Source organism: Antennarius striatus, chromosome 16 (assembly GCF_040054535.1).
Source record: "Antennarius striatus isolate MH-2024 chromosome 16, ASM4005453v1, whole genome shotgun sequence".
Lineage (NCBI taxonomy): Eukaryota > Metazoa > Chordata > Actinopteri > Lophiiformes > Antennariidae > Antennarius > Antennarius striatus.
The window spans coordinates 11,152,294-11,173,141 of NC_090791.1; the positions used below are offsets into that span (position 1 = coordinate 11,152,294).

The 20,848-nt window shown below is 40.3% G+C and overlaps 4 protein-coding genes across 8 annotated transcripts; 2 read left to right on the plus strand and 2 right to left on the minus strand.

The window, feature by feature from the left end:
• Positions 1-28: 28 nt before the first annotated feature.
• gga3b (golgi associated, gamma adaptin ear containing, ARF binding protein 3b) lies at positions 29-7,021 on the minus strand. 2 transcript variants are annotated; one of them, XM_068336033.1, is made up of 17 exons: positions 6,955-7,021; positions 6,287-6,371; positions 6,133-6,208; positions 5,960-6,058; positions 5,732-5,855; positions 5,540-5,643; positions 5,084-5,164; positions 4,286-4,423; positions 4,014-4,095; positions 3,798-3,923; positions 3,421-3,669; positions 2,744-2,826; positions 2,509-2,654; positions 2,055-2,332; positions 1,775-1,944; positions 1,262-1,372; positions 29-1,165 (listed from the first exon to the last, which is right to left on the minus strand). In XM_068336033.1, exons 1-17 carry the CDS (start codon positions 7,019-7,021, stop codon positions 1,055-1,057), a joined length of 2,130 nt encoding a protein of 709 aa, XP_068192134.1. In that variant the 3' UTR covers positions 29-1,054. The 2 variants fall into 2 exon arrangements, with proteins under 2 accessions (XP_068192134.1, XP_068192135.1); XM_068336034.1 differs by having other exon boundaries at positions 6,287-6,395; positions 6,955-6,983.
• A 149-nt stretch (positions 7,022-7,170) lies between these two features.
• mrps7 (mitochondrial ribosomal protein S7) lies at positions 7,171-9,753 on the plus strand. The gene is made up of 5 exons (XM_068336036.1): positions 7,171-7,257; positions 8,102-8,293; positions 8,375-8,438; positions 8,531-8,698; positions 8,800-9,753. The coding sequence occupies exons 1-5, from the start codon at positions 7,214-7,216 to the stop codon at positions 9,019-9,021; spliced, it is 690 nt and encodes a 229-aa protein (XP_068192137.1). The 5' UTR covers positions 7,171-7,213; the 3' UTR covers positions 9,022-9,753.
• Positions 9,754-9,951: 198 nt separating this feature from the next.
• Positions 9,952-14,011, minus strand: mif4gdb (MIF4G domain containing b). Of its 3 annotated transcripts, none has more exons than XM_068336039.1 (6): positions 13,928-14,011; positions 13,199-13,283; positions 12,902-13,011; positions 12,370-12,525; positions 11,503-11,595; positions 9,952-11,368 (listed from the first exon to the last, which is right to left on the minus strand). In XM_068336039.1, the coding sequence occupies exons 2-6, from the start codon at positions 13,275-13,277 to the stop codon at positions 11,141-11,143; spliced, it is 666 nt and encodes a 221-aa protein (XP_068192140.1). In that variant the 5' UTR covers positions 13,278-13,283; positions 13,928-14,011; the 3' UTR covers positions 9,952-11,140. The 3 variants fall into 3 exon arrangements, with proteins under 3 accessions (XP_068192140.1, XP_068192138.1, XP_068192139.1); XM_068336037.1 differs by having other exon boundaries at positions 12,370-12,528; XM_068336038.1 differs by having other exon boundaries at positions 12,370-12,528; positions 13,899-13,989.
• Positions 14,012-15,003: 992 nt separating this feature from the next.
• On the plus strand, positions 15,004-20,253 carry slc25a19 (solute carrier family 25 member 19). Of its 2 annotated transcripts, none has more exons than XM_068337315.1 (7): positions 15,004-15,112; positions 17,092-17,243; positions 17,822-17,977; positions 18,085-18,255; positions 18,402-18,582; positions 18,683-18,813; positions 18,890-20,253. In XM_068337315.1, the coding sequence occupies exons 2-7, from the start codon at positions 17,112-17,114 to the stop codon at positions 19,100-19,102; spliced, it is 984 nt and encodes a 327-aa protein (XP_068193416.1). In that variant the 5' UTR covers positions 15,004-15,112; positions 17,092-17,111; the 3' UTR covers positions 19,103-20,253. The 2 variants fall into 2 exon arrangements, with proteins under 2 accessions (XP_068193416.1, XP_068193417.1); XM_068337316.1 differs by having other exon boundaries at positions 15,014-15,075.
• Positions 20,254-20,848: the final 595 nt, after the last annotated feature.

Genomic DNA, 20,848 nt, shown 5'->3' on the forward strand with positions numbered 1-20,848 from the left:
TAATAACTGAAGAAAAACTCAGCGTATCAGACATCCATTTATTTTATCCATGCAGCAAACGTCATACTTACAGAATGTACAGGCCTAAAATGCTCCCACAATCAACATCACATGTTCAACAGACAGTACACACTATGTACATTAACTCGCTTCTGTTTTTATCACATAATGAGTAGAAGACTAATAAGATCCCCTCGAGCGACGGCTCCTCTCCTGCCACCGCTGTGAAATTTGAAGTTCATATGCTCAAGGTTTGTTGATGCACTGAAATATTACAACGTAAAAGAAACATGACAAAAGTATTCCTAATACTGAGAATGGTAGAGGAGAAATACCTTCAAACATAAAGCAAATACAGATATCCACTGCTAAAGTATACATAGAAAAACTGATCACATGAAATAAACCAATTAACACTTTCACTAATTAAAATGATCTCCAGTGTAGTTGGTGTTCTCCACATTGTTGATCCACTGAGGAATATTTCCTTCACATTTCAATGAATGTACAGCAAACTATTTTCCTCCAACATGATGGTGCTTTTTCCCAATAACTCCACCCCAACACAGCTACTTAATCCTATTCCAGTTAATTTAATTTCTGGATATATTCAAGTACTTTTTTCGCAGGTAGAGAAATAGAAGCACCACTGTTGTCTCTGTTAAGTAAGAGGTTAATACCGGTATATTTTAAAAGACTTCGTTATGCATCCTGTCATCCTTTCCTGATTAGCACATTTAAAGTTGTATTCACCTTGAGGAGCGTCCATGAAAGTATTTCTTCATATTATTAACCTGTTAAACTCATTGTTTGTCCGACTCACAAGTGTTCATCGTTAGTTTGTTAGCTCTTTGCTGAAACAGAACACAGGCTCTATATGAATGAATATCAGCGGTTTGCTTCTCTCTGCCTGTAATGAGCGCAGATGTTACCAACTATGAATGGGCAGCTGAATGGTGCTTTAGAGGTTTGCCTTCACCGTGGGGTGAACACACCCTCTAGTGAAATGTGAACCAGTCTGTTGGGGCTGAGCGGCAGCAGCAGCCTCACGCTGCTATAGATGACCCCACATGTCCTGTGATGGGAACTGGTCGACCTCTCCGACCTCGTTGCACATGCGGTCTCCGAGTGTAAAGGCCAGCTTGTAGCGCAGACGCACTTTCTCCTGTGAACAGCACACAGCAGACGGGCTCACGGCTCAGGCAGGTATTTGTTTTGTGGAGTGTTTATTTATGTTTTTCAGTGTTACTATTTCACCTACCTTTGTTGGATTGGCTAGCAGCATGATCTGGGTAATGGAGGCCGGAGGAAGGATGGGATTAAATGGTGCTAATTCTGTTGCAGACGGAGGCTGCAACTTTACCTTCATTGACTGGAAAAAGAAGGAATGGAGACATCACTCTATTTCTGTGACCTTTTAAATGGATAAACCAACATTTTTTTTTAACTTCTTGGGTTTCCACTGACTGGTTGCTTGCTGAGGGTTGAGAAATGTTATAAATAAAGAATAAAGTTTTAAAATTTCATAAAATATAAAATTGCCAAGAAGTTTTACAAGTAATAAAAGTATTGCAGTACTAAATTACTCTGGTGTATACTAGAGTGGTGGATCATCGGCAATTAGTGACCTATGTAGACACACCAGTTGTATGGAAAATGTTTTGCATGAATAGCAACAAGCTGATTCCTAATGAATCTATGTCAAATGAGGGGCCCCAAGGTGGATACCTGGAGCAGCAAAGAAAATCAAAATGATTGAATGAACAGTGTCTACCTTCGGGACAGCAGCCTGCAGCAGCACATTTTGAACAGGCAGGGGGGCAGTATTGAGTAGTGACACAACCATTACCAGGACATCAGGTCTGCCAGGGGGACAGTCAGAAGCAAAGTTGAAGAGCATGCGAACACCATCCTTATCGTAGGCTGTGACAGGCAGGACTTTACCTGAGGGCAGACGGGGTACAGCCAGTTAAACAGCCAGTCATACACTATTTAAATAGTCTACAGCATTTTGTCATTTGGTTAAGCTGCCAACCCCTCCTTCATGTCCTTACTGGGTCTGATGGCCTCCAGAGGGACATGGACATTGCTCAGGGAGATGTCTGTGGCTCTGGCCGGGCTGCCCTGGAGGGGAGGGTGGCAGGGGGACAGAGAGCTGAATGTCGGGGTGCCTGGAGCTGAGCCTAGGCTGTGGGCCTTGGCATGGGTCAGACCTGGAGAGCCGGGTATTGTATGTGGGAGAATAGAATGTGAGCCCTGCCCAGGTATGAGGCCATGTGCTGCTGCAGGAATCCCAAATGTGTTTCCTGTCGCTGTCATCTGGCTGGACAAACTGAAAATAACAATTGATAGACTACAGTGTCGTCAAGTAAGAGCACCATCATCAAAAGAACTCCTCAGACCAGTAAAATTATCCACATACAAGGGCATACTGAAACCAAGTGCAATGGAAATATGTATAAACCATATTTCCAGGTGAAAATTGAAAATAAAACCAGTGTGCTGTACCTCTGGTGGCCTGAAAAGCCCAACATGGCCAGGTCCTGCAGGTTCTTGAGGCTGCTGGTGGTGACGGCGGCAGCTGGTTCAGCCTGGGGCACGGCCGGACCTGAATGAGCTACACTGCCAAACAGATCCACATTGGAGGGTGGAGCCTGCAGAGAAAGTGTAAGGACTAAATCATAAACTCTCTGCCATTACATACAGATGAGCAAGCTTTGGTTCATCATAGCAGTAGATGTACCTGCAAAGAAGACCAATGACTGGACAACTCATCCAATTTGGGTTTTGATTGGTTGCTCAGGGAGGTAGGCGGGTCATTCAGTCCTGTAAAGTATGAGCATTCATATCGAGACAAGAAAGACCTTGATTCTTCATTTGAAGTCACTGTTTCTCTTCAGGATTTTTAAATTTTTTTTTATTGCGATAACTGAGTATTTAAAACTTAGAATCAGCCATTACACAACAATGGTTACTAACTGGGGGAGTTGCTCATCAACATCAGGAATTGGTGTCTTAGGTTATAAGATCCTAAAACCATGTCGAAAGAACATATTACATACTTTATTAGGCATAATAAGGAGACCCTCTAGCTTGCATATTGTAGATCTCTCACTGCTCCAACATACCTGATTCAAAAGCTCGGCATAAACCTGATAACTACAAAATAATTTGAAGTTATTTTGTATTTTTTCCAAATTGTTTTTGCTTTTCAAGATCCTGTGATGGTCTGATCAGCTTCAGTTGAGTTTAAAAACAAAAATTTAAATATAATTTCCACAGGGAATTATATTGTCTTTCTCTGGGGCCAGACAGGAAGAGTGACTGATCAGGGGTGAATAATATAATGTATTTAGAGAGCTTGTTGGACAGAATCAGGAGTCAAATGAATTTCCCAAACTGATCAACTGAAAGTATTACCTAGAGATAGCAGCTCATCATCAAGGAGAGAAAGTGCAGTGGAGGCCTTATCAAGAGGAGGATGACTTGGGCTGCTGCTCTGACTGCCATTGGGGCCAATCAAGCATTTAGGAGGAGGAGGCAGGACAGGGACAGGGAAAGACGTCAGATCGGTGGAGACGAGATTTGAAGACTGGGATGGAGGGTCTGCGGGTTGAGGGGGGCTTGGAGTGTCAAGGCCAGCGAGGTCAATCAGTGTGTCTGTGGTTTCTGGTAAGTAACACAGAGAGAAAGATTAGCTGTGTCAGACACAGGCTTGAAATACGTGGTGTTAAGTAACCATGTGATTAAATGAAAAATAAAAACAAGTATTATAATAAAATAATAAAATGTCGAACCACTCTCAGTCTGACCAGCCGTGGAACGAGACTCTTCACTGTCACCGTTGATGGGCTGCCCCTCAACAATCTTCTTATAGGAGTTGATGACCCTGGAGAGGTCATCGCTGGCCTGAAGGATGTCACCTGAGGAACCACGGGTCAAAGGTCACATGTTACATAATGGACAAAAAAAACATGGCTGCTCACACAGAAAAAAACATCAAACTGACAAACCCAGACTAGTGTCGTTATCTTCTGTCTCTGTGGCCATTTTGAAAGCAGCTCGCCTCAGCTTGTCACACCGATCGTAGAGTTCCTGAGAGGAAAGACAGTGAAAGAATTGTTATCTACAAATTAAACTACAAATTACACCATGGCACCAGCTGATCGCATAGGCTTTTTGGTGACTGAGTCATACTGCTGTGCTTTCACATTTTCAGTCTAACAATATGTCCACAAAAAAAAAATTATTTGTGTGTCTGTGTGGGTGAGCATGTGACACACACCTTTAAAATCTCTTTGTCTGAGTCAGTGGAGCTGTCTTTATTGTAGTGGGACAGCATCTCTGTCAGCAGCTTGACATTGATGTTTACCTCCTCCAGTGTGTGGGAACGTTTAGAAGCCTTATTCACTCGAGCCTCATCCTGACAATGAGAAATGATATACTGGACACTACTCACACCGAATCAAGTAATATCACCTCATTCCTTGACCTCAGAAACCTTCTGTTAACACATGAAATCATATATATATATCAAGACTTAAAAACAAAGATAAAGAAATTTGTCAAAATACAACAGTACAATGAAATTTCAAGGTTAGATGGAGAGTCGCTCCCGAGCCGCTACACCCTGGGCGCGCTTGCTACTATGGGCCATATGAAAATGAATATATGATTGAACGTGGTCTTTTTTTTTCATCTAGATAAAATATCTTGCTCTTCATAGATAAATAAAATCAATTGAAACATCTGGAAAACTTTGAATCTGCTTTATCTCAGCTACATATTTGTGACAGTGGTACATCTCTACAACATATTTAGAGAACAGTAATGTGTGTTCTAATCTGCTGGATCCAGATTATGAGCATGATTTTGATTCATTTAAGAATACTGATGGAATGTCATTCAGGTGGTTTAATTTTGATTGACAAATTATGCCAAATGAACAATACTAGAAATGAACAAGTGATCCAGAATCCACATCCGAACCCATAACAAAACAACAAACATATGTGGGTTAATAAATCCTCCTCTGATTCTTGTTGGCAGATGTAAACATTAAGAAACATGTGACCTGTCTCACCTCCTTCACCATGTTTTTGATTAATCTGTTGGCTTCCTGGAGATCCTCTGGATTTTTGCTACGGAGAAGCTCAGCAAGCAGCTATAAAATTAAAAGAAAAGTAACACACACTTAGGGACGCATTTGCATTGCTTTAGAATTCATCACTTCGTAGCTTCTGCTTATCTAAACCCAGTTCTCACGTGAGAACATCCCGTTCCTCTAACTCCAAACCAAGTTTTCAAAGTAAAATTTCACGATTTTCATGTTATAAAGTATTTCTGCACGTCAGTACACACTGATAACACATACATAAACATCCCTATTCAACAAAAACAAATGATTCTGCTACACTTTTACTGACCTTGGCCACTTGATATGTGCTATTTATTAAGTAAACACTTGTATTTTATTATTTTTATGTACTTGGTAGCACAAAAACAAGAGAAGCCTTTACTTATTCCTTTGGTCTCTTACCTTTCCCATGTCTTCATTGTCAAACACCGGATGCTTGGGTCGTGTCGGAGGAGAAGGGATCAGAGTCCTGTCCAGAGGTAACTCTGGGTCACGTGTCACAAGGCCTGGTTAAGACATAAGGATTGGAATAATAAGATACCTTGTAGGTGGATGCCTTTGCGCCTATGCCTTATTTTAATCATCTCAGCGCACCCTGTCTCTTCAGTGTCTGGTACGCTTCACCAATCTTGCCCTCGTTTGGAAAAGCCACTGTCCAACTGTACAGCATCTCCACAATCTTCATCTTCACCTTCTCCGGGTTACTGTCACCCATGTACTGGAAACAACAGTCCATTAGAAACAGTCTGAATGGAAGGATACACAATCAGCACAATTATTTTTAATTTGTGTGCAACATAAACCTATTTAGAGATTCCTCACCTTTGGAGACACAACTTTAATCAGCTCATTCAAAAATCTGTATTTTCCAACCTCGTTATGAAATCTTCTCCCACAATTCTTCATGCATGCCTCCAATACCTGCAACCAAAACCATTAAAGATCACAATGTCCCAAGGGAGTGTACTTTCACATTTTGCTGAAGTATTTCTTACAGTCAGAGCCTGAAGAGCTTCCCATTCGTGAACCGAGTGGATTTTGTGGACAAGTAGCGTTACAGCTATTTGCGGACTGCAAGAAGAAACACCAGATGAGAAATCTGATCCCAGGGGACTAACAAAATGATTTGGACACATGTTACACACATACCCTTCCAGTTCCTTGTTGATCTGATCACAGAAACCAATGATGTACTCCCAGTCCTCCTGTCTATTTGTTGGATGTGTGGCTTTATCTGTCAGACAAACAGAAGTTCACACTAACATATCCTATGTGTTACTTGTCTTGGTATTGATCATCTATTTTTTTAACAAGCTCCTATATTTGGTAGATTATAAAGTTGGATTGACTATAATGTAAAGAGAAATGTTGTAATTTAATATAAACCTAACTTCACCCTCTAAGGTGTCCACGTCGGGCTAAGCTAGGCTGGTTCATAGGAGACAATGCAAGGTACATTTCATCCAAACGAGAAGGAGGGCTCTGCCTCTGCAGATCTGTATGTTCAGCAAGGCTCCTGCAGTGTTAGCTGTGTTGCTGCTAATTTATCACTCAGATCAATCTGTTTCTGTCCAGAAGCTGTAAGTATTCCATGTGGAGCATCAATAAAGACTGCTCACATCGCCCAGTCAGTGACAGAGCTCTCCACCCATCCTGCCAATGCTGATAATTTACTGACCAGGACTCTCATCCAGCTGGAAACAGGTTATCCGAGCGCTGACAACTCCTGTGCTAAAAGAAAGCCCTGACACACGGAGCACTATGTCGAACTAATTATATATGCTACTTAATTCATAAAATGGGAATGAATCACTCACTGAGCCATGATTCCAGCGACTCCTCTTCCTGGTACGCCATAGCACTAAACACATCGCGTGACGTCATCAGTGTGTGCGCAATGAAGTTTATTGCTATAATTTATTGCTTGAAAAAAGCTCTTATCACGGTAAATAAATAAAAAAAAGGTGTATCTCGGTAGTGAAATTGATATCTATGAGACGAGATGATTTAGTTTTTTTCTTCTAGTAAGGCATCTACAGGAGAGCCTAGTTTAGGGTCCTGAGACACATTTTCAAGATGGCTGCTTCCGTCTCCGGACTATTAAAACCTTGGACGTCAAGGTAACGCTAGTAATCAATTTTTAGAGACAAAAAAAAAATTATCAGGTAATAAGTGTAAGTTTAATGTTTCTGAGCTTCGGTACAGTTTTTCGTTCATATTTTTGTTACCTGCGTAGTGAATTAGTTGTCATGCTAAATATCAACACTGGGCTATGCGCTACACGTTACTTGAAAGCAAGACTTCAATAACCTGTTTATTTGTGACTGACTTTGATTATTAATGACATTTTCTCTTTTATAATCACTCAATTGATGATTCACCAAATTAAGATAAAAAAAATCTCCTTTAATAACATTTTACCACATGTGTGACAGTGCAGTCCTCAGTATTTTCACCTTGGGTTTAGATATTAATTCCTTTTACTAATGCACTCAAGTGATTTGCTTCAAAGTTCCATAAACTGGCGTCTTCTGAAAATGACAAATTATAGTTTTTTGGTTGATTATTCTTTTTGCACTTTTGGTACTACTTAAACAACTGATCAAAATGCTCTTTGTTGTCTACATTTGACGCACGCTGTTAGAGGAATATCACACTATCAAGGGCTAGTTTGACACAAACGTTTTAGAGCAGATCTTGATCTGCACCACACAATGCGCTCTTATATATCAAATACCTACAATATATATTTAGTAAACAACAAAGGGGTAAAACGCAATTTCCTTACATGAAACAAACAAATACTGTATCCCCTGACAAAATGAAAAATCAGTCAAAAGCAAAGTCCAATTAGGTGGCTTTAACTAAAATTGTTTTGAATTCTTTTTTCTGTCTTCAAATTGTCTGTGCTCCACACAGACACACAAACCCTTTCAAATATCATAGAAATCTCTTTGTTTGCAGAGTGTTCCTGGTGAGATGGAGCAGATACAACCCCTACTATCTGGAACCGGAGGTCAGGAAAGAGGTGTTAAACAAAGACAGAAAAGAGCAGAGTGATGAGGAGAAGAAGCAGCTGGAACTCATGGCGAACAATCCTATCAAGGCAGCAACCAGTAACGTCTCCAGCTCTGTTTTCAACGACCCAACCTTCAGGTAGGACAAAGAAGAATCCCGGTCAGTCAGGTGCATGTACGTGACAGTTTCTGTCTGTTAATCATGATGTTTGCTTTTCAGTAAATTCATTAACATGATGATGAAACATGGAGACAAGGCTTTGTCCCGAGAGATCTTTACACAAGTAAGAAAGTGTTCACTGTCATGTAGTGATGCTAAAAGATTTGATGCTGGCCTAATAGAATACAAGATATGAGTTTCTCTGTCTGTTTACAGACCATGGAGAGAATAAAAAGGACTCAGGTAGAGAAGTACCACAAAGCTCCAAAAGAGAAGAAAGAAAGCATAGAGTGCAACCCCTATGCTATTTTTCATCAGGCTCTGGAAAACTGTAAGCCTGTGGTTGGGCTGGAAAACATACAGAGGGGTGGAAAGAACTTCCAGGTCAGTAATGAGGTGGAAAAATCCTCTGTTGGTGTTGATTGTGAGTTAACGAAAGAAGCAAATCACTAATATAAATTCCCTTTGAATCTGATGCCACTCAGGTGCCCATCCCCCTTACGGACAAAAGACGCCGCTTCCTTGCCATGAAGTGGATTATCATGGAGTGCAGGGAAAATAAACACAGACGCACCCTAATGTATGAAAAACTTTCTCAGGAACTGCTGGCAGCATATGAGAAGGAGGGTAAAGTGATCAAAAAGAAGAATGAATGCCACAAGACAGCCGAAGCCAACAGAGCCTACGCTCACTATCGCTGGTGGTAGGGAGGAACCCCCCAGGACTGAAACGCTGTCAGATCAAACGTTCCTTCTGAGTCAGACAGACGTCATCCACAGAGATATACGGGAGTGATGAGTGATGCTTCGTTTCACATTGACCACCATGAAAATCTTTTCGTGACTGTACAGCACTGAAAATACATTTTGTAAAATAAAGAACCTGTCAATTTGGGATGAAATATCAAAAAAAAAAAAAAAGATTAAAGTTTAATGGAAAGACATCCAAATTTTATTAATAAATACATTTGCATAAAATGTACAAGCAACCATAAAAATACAATAGGTTTTTGCCTCAGTTTGATTTATCAACTAGGTCTGACTGTTGATGAATTCTCAGCTTATAACAAATCTTCAAATGCAACTGTGAAACAGGAATCGGGGAGCTTCCTTAGCAAATGTCCTGAATCCTGTCCAAGAATGTGGTTTGAACTGGGTAATTTTAGTTTCTAATGCTTAAATTTTTCTCTGAACTGATTGATCCAATTGCCCTTGAAGATAATTTTATGTTTATAGCAACTTTTTTACATATTATTATAGGTGCAAAATTGCAAAAGATGAATAAAGAGGAAACAGGCTCACCACGGGGCATCTGTTCCATACTTGTCTGACTCCAAGGCACAGCTTTGGCTGAAGACCGTTACAAAAAGTAATGGAATTAACAAGACATGAAAGACTACAGAAAAAGTACAGTCTCTATTCTATACAGCTGGAAGTAAAACGATTCAAACCCTCGTGAAAAAACATCTGCAGTAGGTCCTAAAGCTGCACATGATGCCCAGGCAGATGCCAGCTTCTGGCAGCATTCCTCTGGATACCTGATTCCATTCCACTCAAAGATGTTCAGTTTTATCTTGAGTCCATTAAAGTTGCAAAAAAGTTGTCTGGGCTTTTAAAGATGTGTGATCTGGTTTTACAAAACATACATTTAAAAAAATAAGCATTTTTTGCCAATCTCCTACACAGGATTTAATATTAATGCTTACAACTGCAGATGTAATAGGAGGCAAATACAATCGTCGGTGGAAAGTACTGGCCTGCATTACTGAAATATTTGTTTTTGAACTGCTTCCAGTAGCCCCTCCTCTACTGGATACAACATTTGAGTGATGTACACATGATTCAATCAACAAATATCATCTCATATCATTATACTGATGAGATATTGTGGTTTTAAAAAATTCTAATTTGACACAAAGTTGTTTTTGACTTTGTATCAAGATACTGAATTTTATATGCATAATCCACATTTGGCGGGCTGAAGGCTTTCACTCATGTACTCTGTGCTCCACCACTGTGCTCCAGCCCAACTGCCTGAATCAAAAGCCTAAGCTTCATCCTGTCTACTGGATTATGCTGATTTCATAAAGGACTGACTGAAAAAGAAGAACTGCTAATCCAGAAATGGATTAAATCTCGGCTGGTTTGTCTGTACAAACACAGTTACAACATCTTTCATTTACATATTGAACAAATCTCAAAAGAAGATCCCTGAATTAAGACACTCAATGCTTCAAACAGCCTGGCAAAATAACACAAGAAGCTGATGGAAATCGACAGGTAGAAAACCAAACTAGTCAAGTGTTTCGCAATATTTCAATTCTACACCGATGGAAAAAAAAACATTGGTCACACAAGAATAAAACATAAATCAAAGGAAATCAGCTTACATCTGACTGGAATGTTCCAGGTCCTGGAGATTTGGTAAAACAAACGTTTGAATTGAGTCTATTCTTAAAACAGTAATACCTACAAAATAAAAAATTCTAAGAACAGGAATGCAAGATAAAAAGAATACAAAATCTACTCAATCTTTGAACAACAACAAAGTTTTCCTGAACGTGGCTAACCTCATGAACTTGTCAACTATTGCACGTTCTGCATCCACGGCACCATGTTACAGTATAGTTATCGAGCGAAAAGAACAAGGCAGCAGAGTCTATCTACGGTTTCTCAACTGTACTCTTCCTAAAACTCTTCTCAGATGCCTGCAGGATGATGCTGGTTTATAATCAGTGGTGACAGTGGAGAGGTATTCAAAGTGTTCCAAGGCTGGCTGACACACCTGCAGCGACATATGCTCAGCACCCTCGTCTTTCCAACAGTCCTAGTCCTGAATTTCGCTGTAGTAGTACTTGTGGGCGGTGTTGCTCAGCGTCCAGCCTCCAGCCCTGAACTCCAGGATCTCCAGCAGAAGCAGACGAGCCATGGAGGGAAGCTTCTCCTGAAGCAGGAAACCATCCCGCAGGAGGAAGAACAGCTCGTTCATCCGCTGGCAGTTTACTTTCTCCAGCTGCTCTCCGATGCGATGCAGCTGCAGCACCAGGCAGTCCATCTGTTACGTGTGGTGGGGGGTGTTTGGAGGACATTTCATGTCAGTTTTATTCTTTTAATAACAGATTTTAGCATTATTAAGAAAAACACCACCTGGAATAGAGTCATATTATATGCAAAAATTCTCTTTGTCACCTCCTCTTCGTTCTCTAGAGCATCTGGTTGGGCCAACCTCATGAGGCAGTCAAACACAGGATGGACCAGCGCCACCATTGGCATGTTGTTTACCTGAAAGTCAAGACATTCATCGTGCTGTCAACTACAGGAGGAGAATGTTAATGAAGGACCACTCTAATTCCAAAAATGACATTGCAAAAAGCTGATAAAACTGAATGCAATCACTGACAAATAAGGCTATGAATTTGCTGTTCAATCATGTGTTTCACGAAGTGGACGAACTCGTCCCGTCCCAGACTGTGGACAACTGATCCCTTTGGTAATTTGTCTAATTCTCAATCATGATGCCATCACCTGTCACTGATGAACCTACATAATCTTCCAAATAAGTGTTTCCTTGAATTATTGTCACAATATTCAGAGTAAATGTATATTTACAAAAACCAGTCAAGCAAAACAAATGAAATATGATGTTGTTATGCTGTTTTCAAATGAGAACTTGTCAAAAAGGACTAGAAAATGATTCTGTTCTAAACGCTTTATGTTTTATACAGCATTCCAACGTCAGTGAAATTTGGGTTATGAAAAAAGATGAGTTTTGAGTGACACAAGGATAATAAAGCAGGCATTAATTTCCCACAGGTACAAAATGAGCACAACTGCCTCCATAAAAGGGTCAACCAGTGCAAATGACATCTGCCATTGTAAAGACTGAAACCCGAGTCGAACTACATAGAATGCTAACGTGTGTTTTATGTCTCTTCTCCCCACTTTTCAGTAGAATCTTTGTTCCAAAGAATTTCAAGAAAGTCATGGATTCATGAGTAGATTGTGATAACATGATTGAGATTGATATTATCCCAATGGGAAACAAACATAACTTACTTTGAGGTAGTCAAAGATGTTGCAGATGAACGTGACAAAGCACACCCACTCCCGTGGCGAGCGCTGCCTTGTCTCCTCACGTTTGTTGAACTCCTGCTGGAGCCGGGTCAACAAGTTCCTCCTGAAAACGTTTCCATTGGTCTGCTTGGCCTCGGCCTGCTTGAAATGACCAGGAAGGATCAGACAGAGATTATAAGACGTTGAAGTCTTTATAGCCTCTATTTAGACCCGATATCCTCATTTATTTCCATCACATTTGCACAGCTCTAAGCAAATTTTTGAATGAACTCAGAAGCACTGAGGAGATTTTTTGAGATCCTGTCACAAAGATCACATTTGAAGCAAGTCGAGGACAACCTTCAGCAGCGTTATCTACCGGATGTACTGTAAAGTACTGGGTCCATAAACCACCACAAAATGAAACACATTGTCTACTTCAAATTATGTCACCACTGAAGACATACCTGCAACGGACACAACTGCAGCGTGATACTGTTGAATGTCGAAATAACAAAATAACAACATCACTGACCTGAACAATGGTGAAGCAAATGCGCCCAGCCTCCCTGCTGAACACCCGGTCCTTTAAAGACTGATCAACGATGATGTTAGACACCTTGTCTAGGTTCACTGAACTTGGGTCTGAAAGAAACACATGCATAAAAATATTATTAGACTTGGTTACCATTCAAAAAAAGTGGTTTTATCAATGATGATTCAGCAACACATTTATTCAAGAAAGCTTTTAAGTGTTATGGAGCATGTTTGAAACATTCAATGACACTAAAATTGTTATTAACCTGTAATACACTAACAGTAACATGCTCACCTTTCAAGGCTGTTTTCAGCAGTATCTGTGTGTCCAGGTCAAACGACTGGATCCTGTAGTCATCTGTAGAGTTTTCCATTATACTCTAGAATAGACAAATGACAACAAATGCTTTCACAAGAAGTCCAACTCGTTCAGTGATAATAATAGTAATAATAACTGGGGCTGCGCGTCCAGCCTGGGTTCACACAATATTACCGAGACTAAAGAACAGTGTGTGTGACAACAGAGCAAAACCCTGTTCCGGTCATTAGAGCGACTGCTTCCAGCTCATTCATTCATTCACTGGGGGGGGTCGAAGGGATTATCTGAACAAACTCTGACCGGACAATAAGTTACCCGATACCCCGAATCAACACATTTAACCAGCGAGAGCCCAGACGTCAGGCTTTTTGGTTCATTTGGTTGGAAACACACTGATAACATGTTTTTCCGTCTTGCTGTTAACACACTCATTATTATGTAAAGGTTAACTAGTAGTGAATTAGATTTTTATGTTTATGTGTAGTTTTTGTGTCTTTATCCAAATGCAGAAATTACGCAAAAGTTTAGCGTTAATGGTAAATTAGCTTCGTGATGTAACGTGATAAAAAACACACACATTACGTTACAGAAGAAAAATGCCCGTGTTTTATCGTTAGCTACACAGCAATTTTAAAACAATAAATATGTATAAAATCAGAATGAACTAATGACTTACATTTGAAAATGAATGTGTGACAGTATTACCTAAGTATTCTGCCGAGCTTCACCATTTACCGTGACGTTAAGCTAGCCACCCTCCCGTCTAGATGTTAGTAGTCAGCAGTCAAGCCACAGCCTCTCAGAGATGAAATGATAAATCAAGATAGTTCCCGCCTCCGTTCACCTGTGCAGAGAGAACGTAAAAGTGAACGAAACAGGTCACTAGTGTTTTATTTCCAGTGTTACTTTATTGTTGCCACGTCTGCAAAGAAAGGTCAATCACTTTCAGGTTGTAACGTACACATTTTATTATTAGAACGCTCCTCTTATTAATTGAGCAGGACTGAGAAAACCTAATTCCCTAGGGATTAAAAAATGAAGGGCAAGACATATAAAAATGTAATCAAGGAGTTCAGACAACAATAAAGAAACCAAAGCAAGAGTTCCATTACTCGCCTGTTCGACCTGAAGACATTAACATGCACCTTCACATTATATAATTGGCCGGGATTTCTTGTCATAATGTGCCTTTCAGTTCACTTTAATTAACCGAATCTCACCGTCACAACCAAAGAAAGAACGGATGTGAACATGTAAATGAGATATTTTCCTCAAATTATTTCTTCTCTGGAGATGTTTCTTGATTCAAACAAGATATTGACATCACAGCAACACCCCGAGTTATTACATTATGGTATGAACTGCTTCCTGTTCAGTAAAAATCAAATTATAATATCAAGTATTTAGTGATAAAACTAAAAGTTAGCATTTTTGACGTGGGAAACTAGCACATGATTAAAATATAAACATAACAGAAGAATTTTCTAGTTTGTAACTCAATAAAACGATATGATATGAACACATTGTTCTATGTGTGACACTCATCCATTTGTTGAATATCTAAGTGTCTCTTAGTGGTTAATACTTGTGACCTTGATTTGTTATGTTCGTTCGGTTTATGCATGGGGATTTTGGTTTATTGGGGTGAGAATAACGCATCAAAAGTGTGAATCGAGTTCTGCTTCAGGTAGTAGTTCTCTTGTCTGAATAATTACTCTTTGACATTTCAAACACACGCCCTATGACCCGGAAGTTGTAATATACTCCGTGAATCAAGGGAAGAGTGTGCCGGAAACCTGAAGTGCTTGTCCTGTTCGTGTCTGATGAGGGAGTCCGTATTGATCATAATGGATGTGAGTGTGTTTATGAAGCAACAGACATTACTGTAAGGTCAGTATCCGTCAGCTTGTGTTACCGTACATTTTGCTAACTTAGCTTGTCCCAAGGTCCAACGGCATGTCCTCTGCTTACAACGTCCCTGCTCTCCTGATAGCGTTTTCTGCGCGGGGTTGGTGTTCTTACTTTATTATATCATGTCGTCTGACAATATCCACTTTTTAGATAGATAGATACTTTATTAGTCCCGGAGGAAATTTTTAATTTAAACTTTTCTTTAAAAAAAACAAAAAAACGTGCACGAATCAAGTTAATTTTGTGTCATGGATCCAACTACAAAACTTACAAGACATCCTAAATTAATGCACTCATGGTCGAGGATGCTGTTTTGGTTTTTTTTACATTTTCAATCAGAAAATTAAAAAAAATACAAAAACCCCTTAAAAAACAAAACACATATCCACATCATGATATCTATCCTAACCACATCAAAAATTAACAATATTCCTGATGTTTTTTTAGGATATTTCTGGATTATCTTCATCCATTTACTTGAAAAATAAGAAATCATTATCATTTAATGCAATAAGATGTTTGAGTCACACAGCTCTCACACAGTCTGCCTTCTTACTGTTTTACAAATATCCAGATATAGTATATACCCAGTGATTCAGCAAGTTATTTCACATAATAATTCTGAGCCATGCTTTTATTTCAAAGCTGACCAGTTGACCATAACTATTTCTCTCACACCAACTACATTCATGTCCTCTTTCACTACATCCATAAACCTCCTCTTTGGTCTTCCTCTAGGCCTCCTGCCTGGTAGTTCAAAACTCAGCATCCTTCTACCAATACATTCACTATCTCTCCTCTGGACATGTCCAAACCATCTCAGTCTGGCCTCTCTGACTTTATCTCCAAAACCTCTAACATGTGCTGTCCCTCTGATGTACTCATTCCTGATCCTATCCTTCCTGGTCACTCCCAGAGAGAACCTCAGCATCTTCATCTCTGCTACCTCCAGCTCTGTCTCCTGTCTTTTCATCAGTGACACTGTCTCTAGACCAAACAACATCGCTGGTCTCACCACGGTTTTGTACACCTTTCCTTTCATTTTAGCTGAAACTCTTCTACCATACATCACACCTGACACTTTCCTCCACCCGTACCATCCTGCCTGTACACACTTATTCACCTCTTTTCCACACTCTCCATTGCTCTGGACTATTGACCCTAAGTACTTAAAATCCTCCACCTTCTTGATCTCTTCTCCCTGTAACCTCACTCTTCTACTTGGGTCCCTCTCATTCACACACATATACTGTCTTACTGCAACTAACCTTCATTTCTGTCCTTTCCAGGACAAACCTCCACCTCTAGCTTCTCCTCCACCTGTTCCCTGCTCTCACTACAGATCACAATGTCATCTGCAAACATCATAGTACATGGAGATTCCTGTCTAACCTCATCTGTCAGCCTGTCCATCACCATAGCAAACAAGAAGGGGCTCAGAGCTGATCCCTGATGCAGTCCCACCTCCACCTTGAACTTCTCTGTCACACCTACAGCACACCTCACCACTGTCTTACAGTCCTCATACATGTCCTGCGACGCTCTAACATACTTCTCTGCCACTCCAGACTTCCTCATACAATACCACAGTTCCTCTCTGGGCACCCTGTCATCAGCTTTCTCCAGATCTACAAAAACACAATGCAGCTCCGTCTGGCCTTCTCTGTACTTCTCTATCAACATCCTCAAAGCAAATACTGCATCTGTAGTACTCTTTTTTTTGGCATGAAACCATACCACTGCTCACAAATGCTCACTTCTGCCCTTAGTCTAGCTTCAACTACTCTTTCCCATAACTTCATTGTATGGCTCATCAGCTTTATTCCTCTCTAGTTGCCACAACTCTGCACATCTCCCTTGTTCTTAAAAAAGCAATTATTTCTATGAACAGGAATAACACCTCACATCAAACTGAACTAATATAACAATAAACAAACAATAAACTTTGTTGTCAACAGGAATCTGAGGCGGTGAAGACATGGTGGGCTATGACCCCAGCACTAAGGGCACATGCCCCTCTCCAGAGGAGGCAGCCTTGGCGGGGTCATGTGCCGGTATGGTCACCCGAGCCCTTGTCAGCCCTTTTGATGTGCTTAAAATCAGATTTCAGGTAAAGACCTGCTATGGACTCTTGTGTTTTAAACAATCAAAGAATGATATTCAATGTGTAGGTATTAATACTGTATTGTATTATATTGTCAAACTTTGGATTCATGTTTACGTATTCATGTCTCGTCCTTTATCACACTGTGACCCTATGCATATGGATCTCCTCAAAATGCATATTTTACTCTCACAGATCTGGATTATAATCTGGACCCACTTGTGCGTAGTGGTGGATCGTCATTAGTTGTTCATGCCTGGGTATAATTTTTTTATTGGCCTATTAATTCTAATTAAAAAGGTAAAACATTGGCTGTATTTCTCAATGTTGAAGAAAATAAAACTTGATCCACCTCATATTTTAATCAGCTCATCCTTTGATCAACCTCTTTGAAAATTTTACACTTAATTATGTTATCTTTTTAACAGGCAATAAAACAACATGATTTTACCACCTACAACACAAATTTATCTTGTTGATTGGATATTATCTCTACTATTAATGCTCTTAGCACATTTCAACATAAGTGCTATCCTGGGAAATTGCAGAAAGGAAGTAAAGTGTTTTGGTTCTCTGTTCCTCAGCTGCAGATTGAGCCTGTGTCTTCACAGAGGCCAAGGGGAAAGTACTTGGGTTTATTCCAGGCTTTCCGCTGCATTCGTACGGAGGAGGGAGTCTCTGCTTTCTGGAAGGGCCACATCCCAGCGCAGCTTCTCTCCATCAGCTTCGGTGCCGTCCAGGTAGAGCCTGGGAAGAGTTATCTACAAATAGACACAAATTACCTCTAAATTACCTTTATTTGCAAGGTTCACATGTTTTTTTGTGTTTCTGCATCACATTCCTACAGTTTGCAAGTTTTGAGTTTCTTACTAAGATGGTCCACAAGATGATGCCGTACGACAGCCAGACAGCTGGAGTTCACTTCCTGTGTGGCGGTTTGTCTGCCTGCTCTGCAACAATGGTGTGCCAGCCTGTGGATATGCTACGCACACGCTTTGCAGCTCAGGGAGAACCCAAGGTAGCACAAGGGAAATAATGCAGGGAGGATGCTGAAGCTGTCAGTCTGCCCAGAAACATTTTTAAATATCTTTACAATAAGTTTAGCTAACATACCAGTCACTACACCAGTTTATGACCTGTTTTGTGCTTCATCTGTCTTGTTAGGTGTACCACAGCCTGCGACATGCTGTGACTACAATATACCAGACTGAGGGAGTGTTGGCGTTTTATCGAGGCCTGATTCCAACACTGGTCGCAGTTTTTCCTTATGCTGGAATGCAATTCTTCTTCTACAATATATTTATAAAGCTAACTGCTCCGGCAACAAAAACTGGAAACCTAGGAGGTCAGTGGAGATCAACCCCTGCTCTTATCATTCATTGCACAGCATTAGCGGTGTGATAAAGACATGTTTCTATTCTTGCTGGTTTTTTATGTCCATCAAGGACACCTGACAAGTCTGGTCTGTGGCAGTGGAGCTGGAATGATTAGTAAAACAATCACATACCCATTTGACCTCTTCAAGAAGAGGCTGCAGGTGGGGGGCTTTGAGGTGGCCAGAGCTCACTTTGGACAGGTAAGCTCTCCTGCGACATGTTTCACATTATTTGGAGCAGCTATTTTCAGTATCTAAGTCCATGAGTGTCCTCTAGGTGCGGACGTATAGAGGAGTGCTGGACTGCATGGTTCAGATAGCCAGAGAGGAGGGCGTGCGAGGCTTTTTTAAAGGACTCTCCCCAAGCTTGGTGAAGGCTGCCCTCTCCACAGGCTTCATGTTCTTCTGGTATGAACTTTTCCTCGATGTCATGCGTAACCTCAGGGACGGACGGACAACAAATGGCCACGGCAAAGAAGAGGAAAGATGAAGACAGAGAAACCGATTATTGATGGCGCTCAAATAACAGACGTATCAGACTATTTCCTTCTCTGGCAGCCAAACTTACATCTCAGCCGTTTGTATTGTGTTTACATGTAAGCATGTGAAAACAATCTCCTTTTATGTTATACTCTGTTTCATGTTATTGGCACACATGGTGTTGTACAAGTGTTTTTATTTCATTAATTCATTTCCTATCTTAGTCTGGCTGTAAACGGTTCATGGGTACTGCATTTTCAAATGAATTGAATTTTGCACACTTTAAGTTCTGATGTTTATATTTATTAACTACAGTATTTTCTGCACTGTAAGGCACACCTAAAAGCCTTTAATTTTCTCAAAAACCGATGGTGCGTCTTATAATTATCCAGTGCACCTTATATATGAAAACTGTTTTAAAATAGGCCATTCATTGAAGGTGTGCCTCATAATCCAGTGTGCCTTATAGTGTGGAAAATATTGTATTTATAACTTTTTCACTGCTGACTCAGGTTTTATTGAATACAGTCAGTCTCATTTTGTACTCGTATGTGCAGAGGGGAAACACTTAAAGCTGCAGTTGTTAAGACTGAGACAAGAGTTGTTTACAATACAAATATAGATTTTTGTTTCTGCATTCACGCGGCATAAATTTCTAAACGTTCCTTGTTCACATGGATCCACAAGCGTGACTGAAGTGCTACAGTCTGCATGTGAATACGGCTGACAGGAACACGTGAAGGTCACGTGAACGGCCCCTTAGCTTGTAAATTTCAACCCGCAATGGGTTCACAGCCCCACCCTGCAAAGTGGATTGGTCAAGTGAGACAAAAAGGGATGAGGAGGAGTAGGGTAGTGGGTGCTGATTGTACACACAGTAGACACTGACACTCCGTCAGTGTCTTGTCAGTAGCGTTAGGAGCTCTGGATGTGACCATGGGAGTCAGATGAGTCTTTTATTATTTTAAGTAACTTTAATGCAGGTCGCTTTCTGCAGCTTTAAAGGAGTTTTATATTTATATCATGTATCGCAAAAAGTGTACATCCTACTGGCTGTTGGCCAAATGTAGTGCGATCAAGTATTAAATGTGGCTGTAGTTCTGCCTTAATGTTACTCCAACTTTTATGTTCCAGCTCACTCATTTTGTAAATTAAAGTTTTTATAAGGAAAAGAGAAAATCTTTGTGAATCAATAGGATGTATGATTACCAACACCTCAGAAGTTATGGCTGCTATGTTTGAATGAATACAAGCTCACCAAGTTCTGGTAAGTTTGTATTCACTATTTAGTATTTACTATTATTTACAAATAGTGCACTAGTAAAGATAGAGTACTAGCAGTAGAGCCACTTACTTGATTAACCTTTGTTGGTGGTGAGGACATGTATTTAGTAAGAAGGAACTCATTAAATAGTGCAGTAGATCAACATAACAGGGTAGATAGTATCTTACAGCCCTACGAAGGGAATTCTCACCATTCCGTCTGTTACGCATAAACTACAGAGGGATTTGAGTGAATCTCGTAGAAGGAGCTGTGCACCTAACCCCAACCTTGAGAAACTGGGGAGCTTCAGGAACACCTTTCTACTTCATATCCATCCCAAAAAACAACGGTATTCAGTTGTTGGTGTCTGTTTATTATTTGTCCAAGAAACAAATGTCATACAAATAGTAACCACAATAAGTAGCTGTGACTTTTAAACATTTTGAATTCCCTAAAAATTTTTTTTGTAGTTTCCATAGGAATATGAATCGA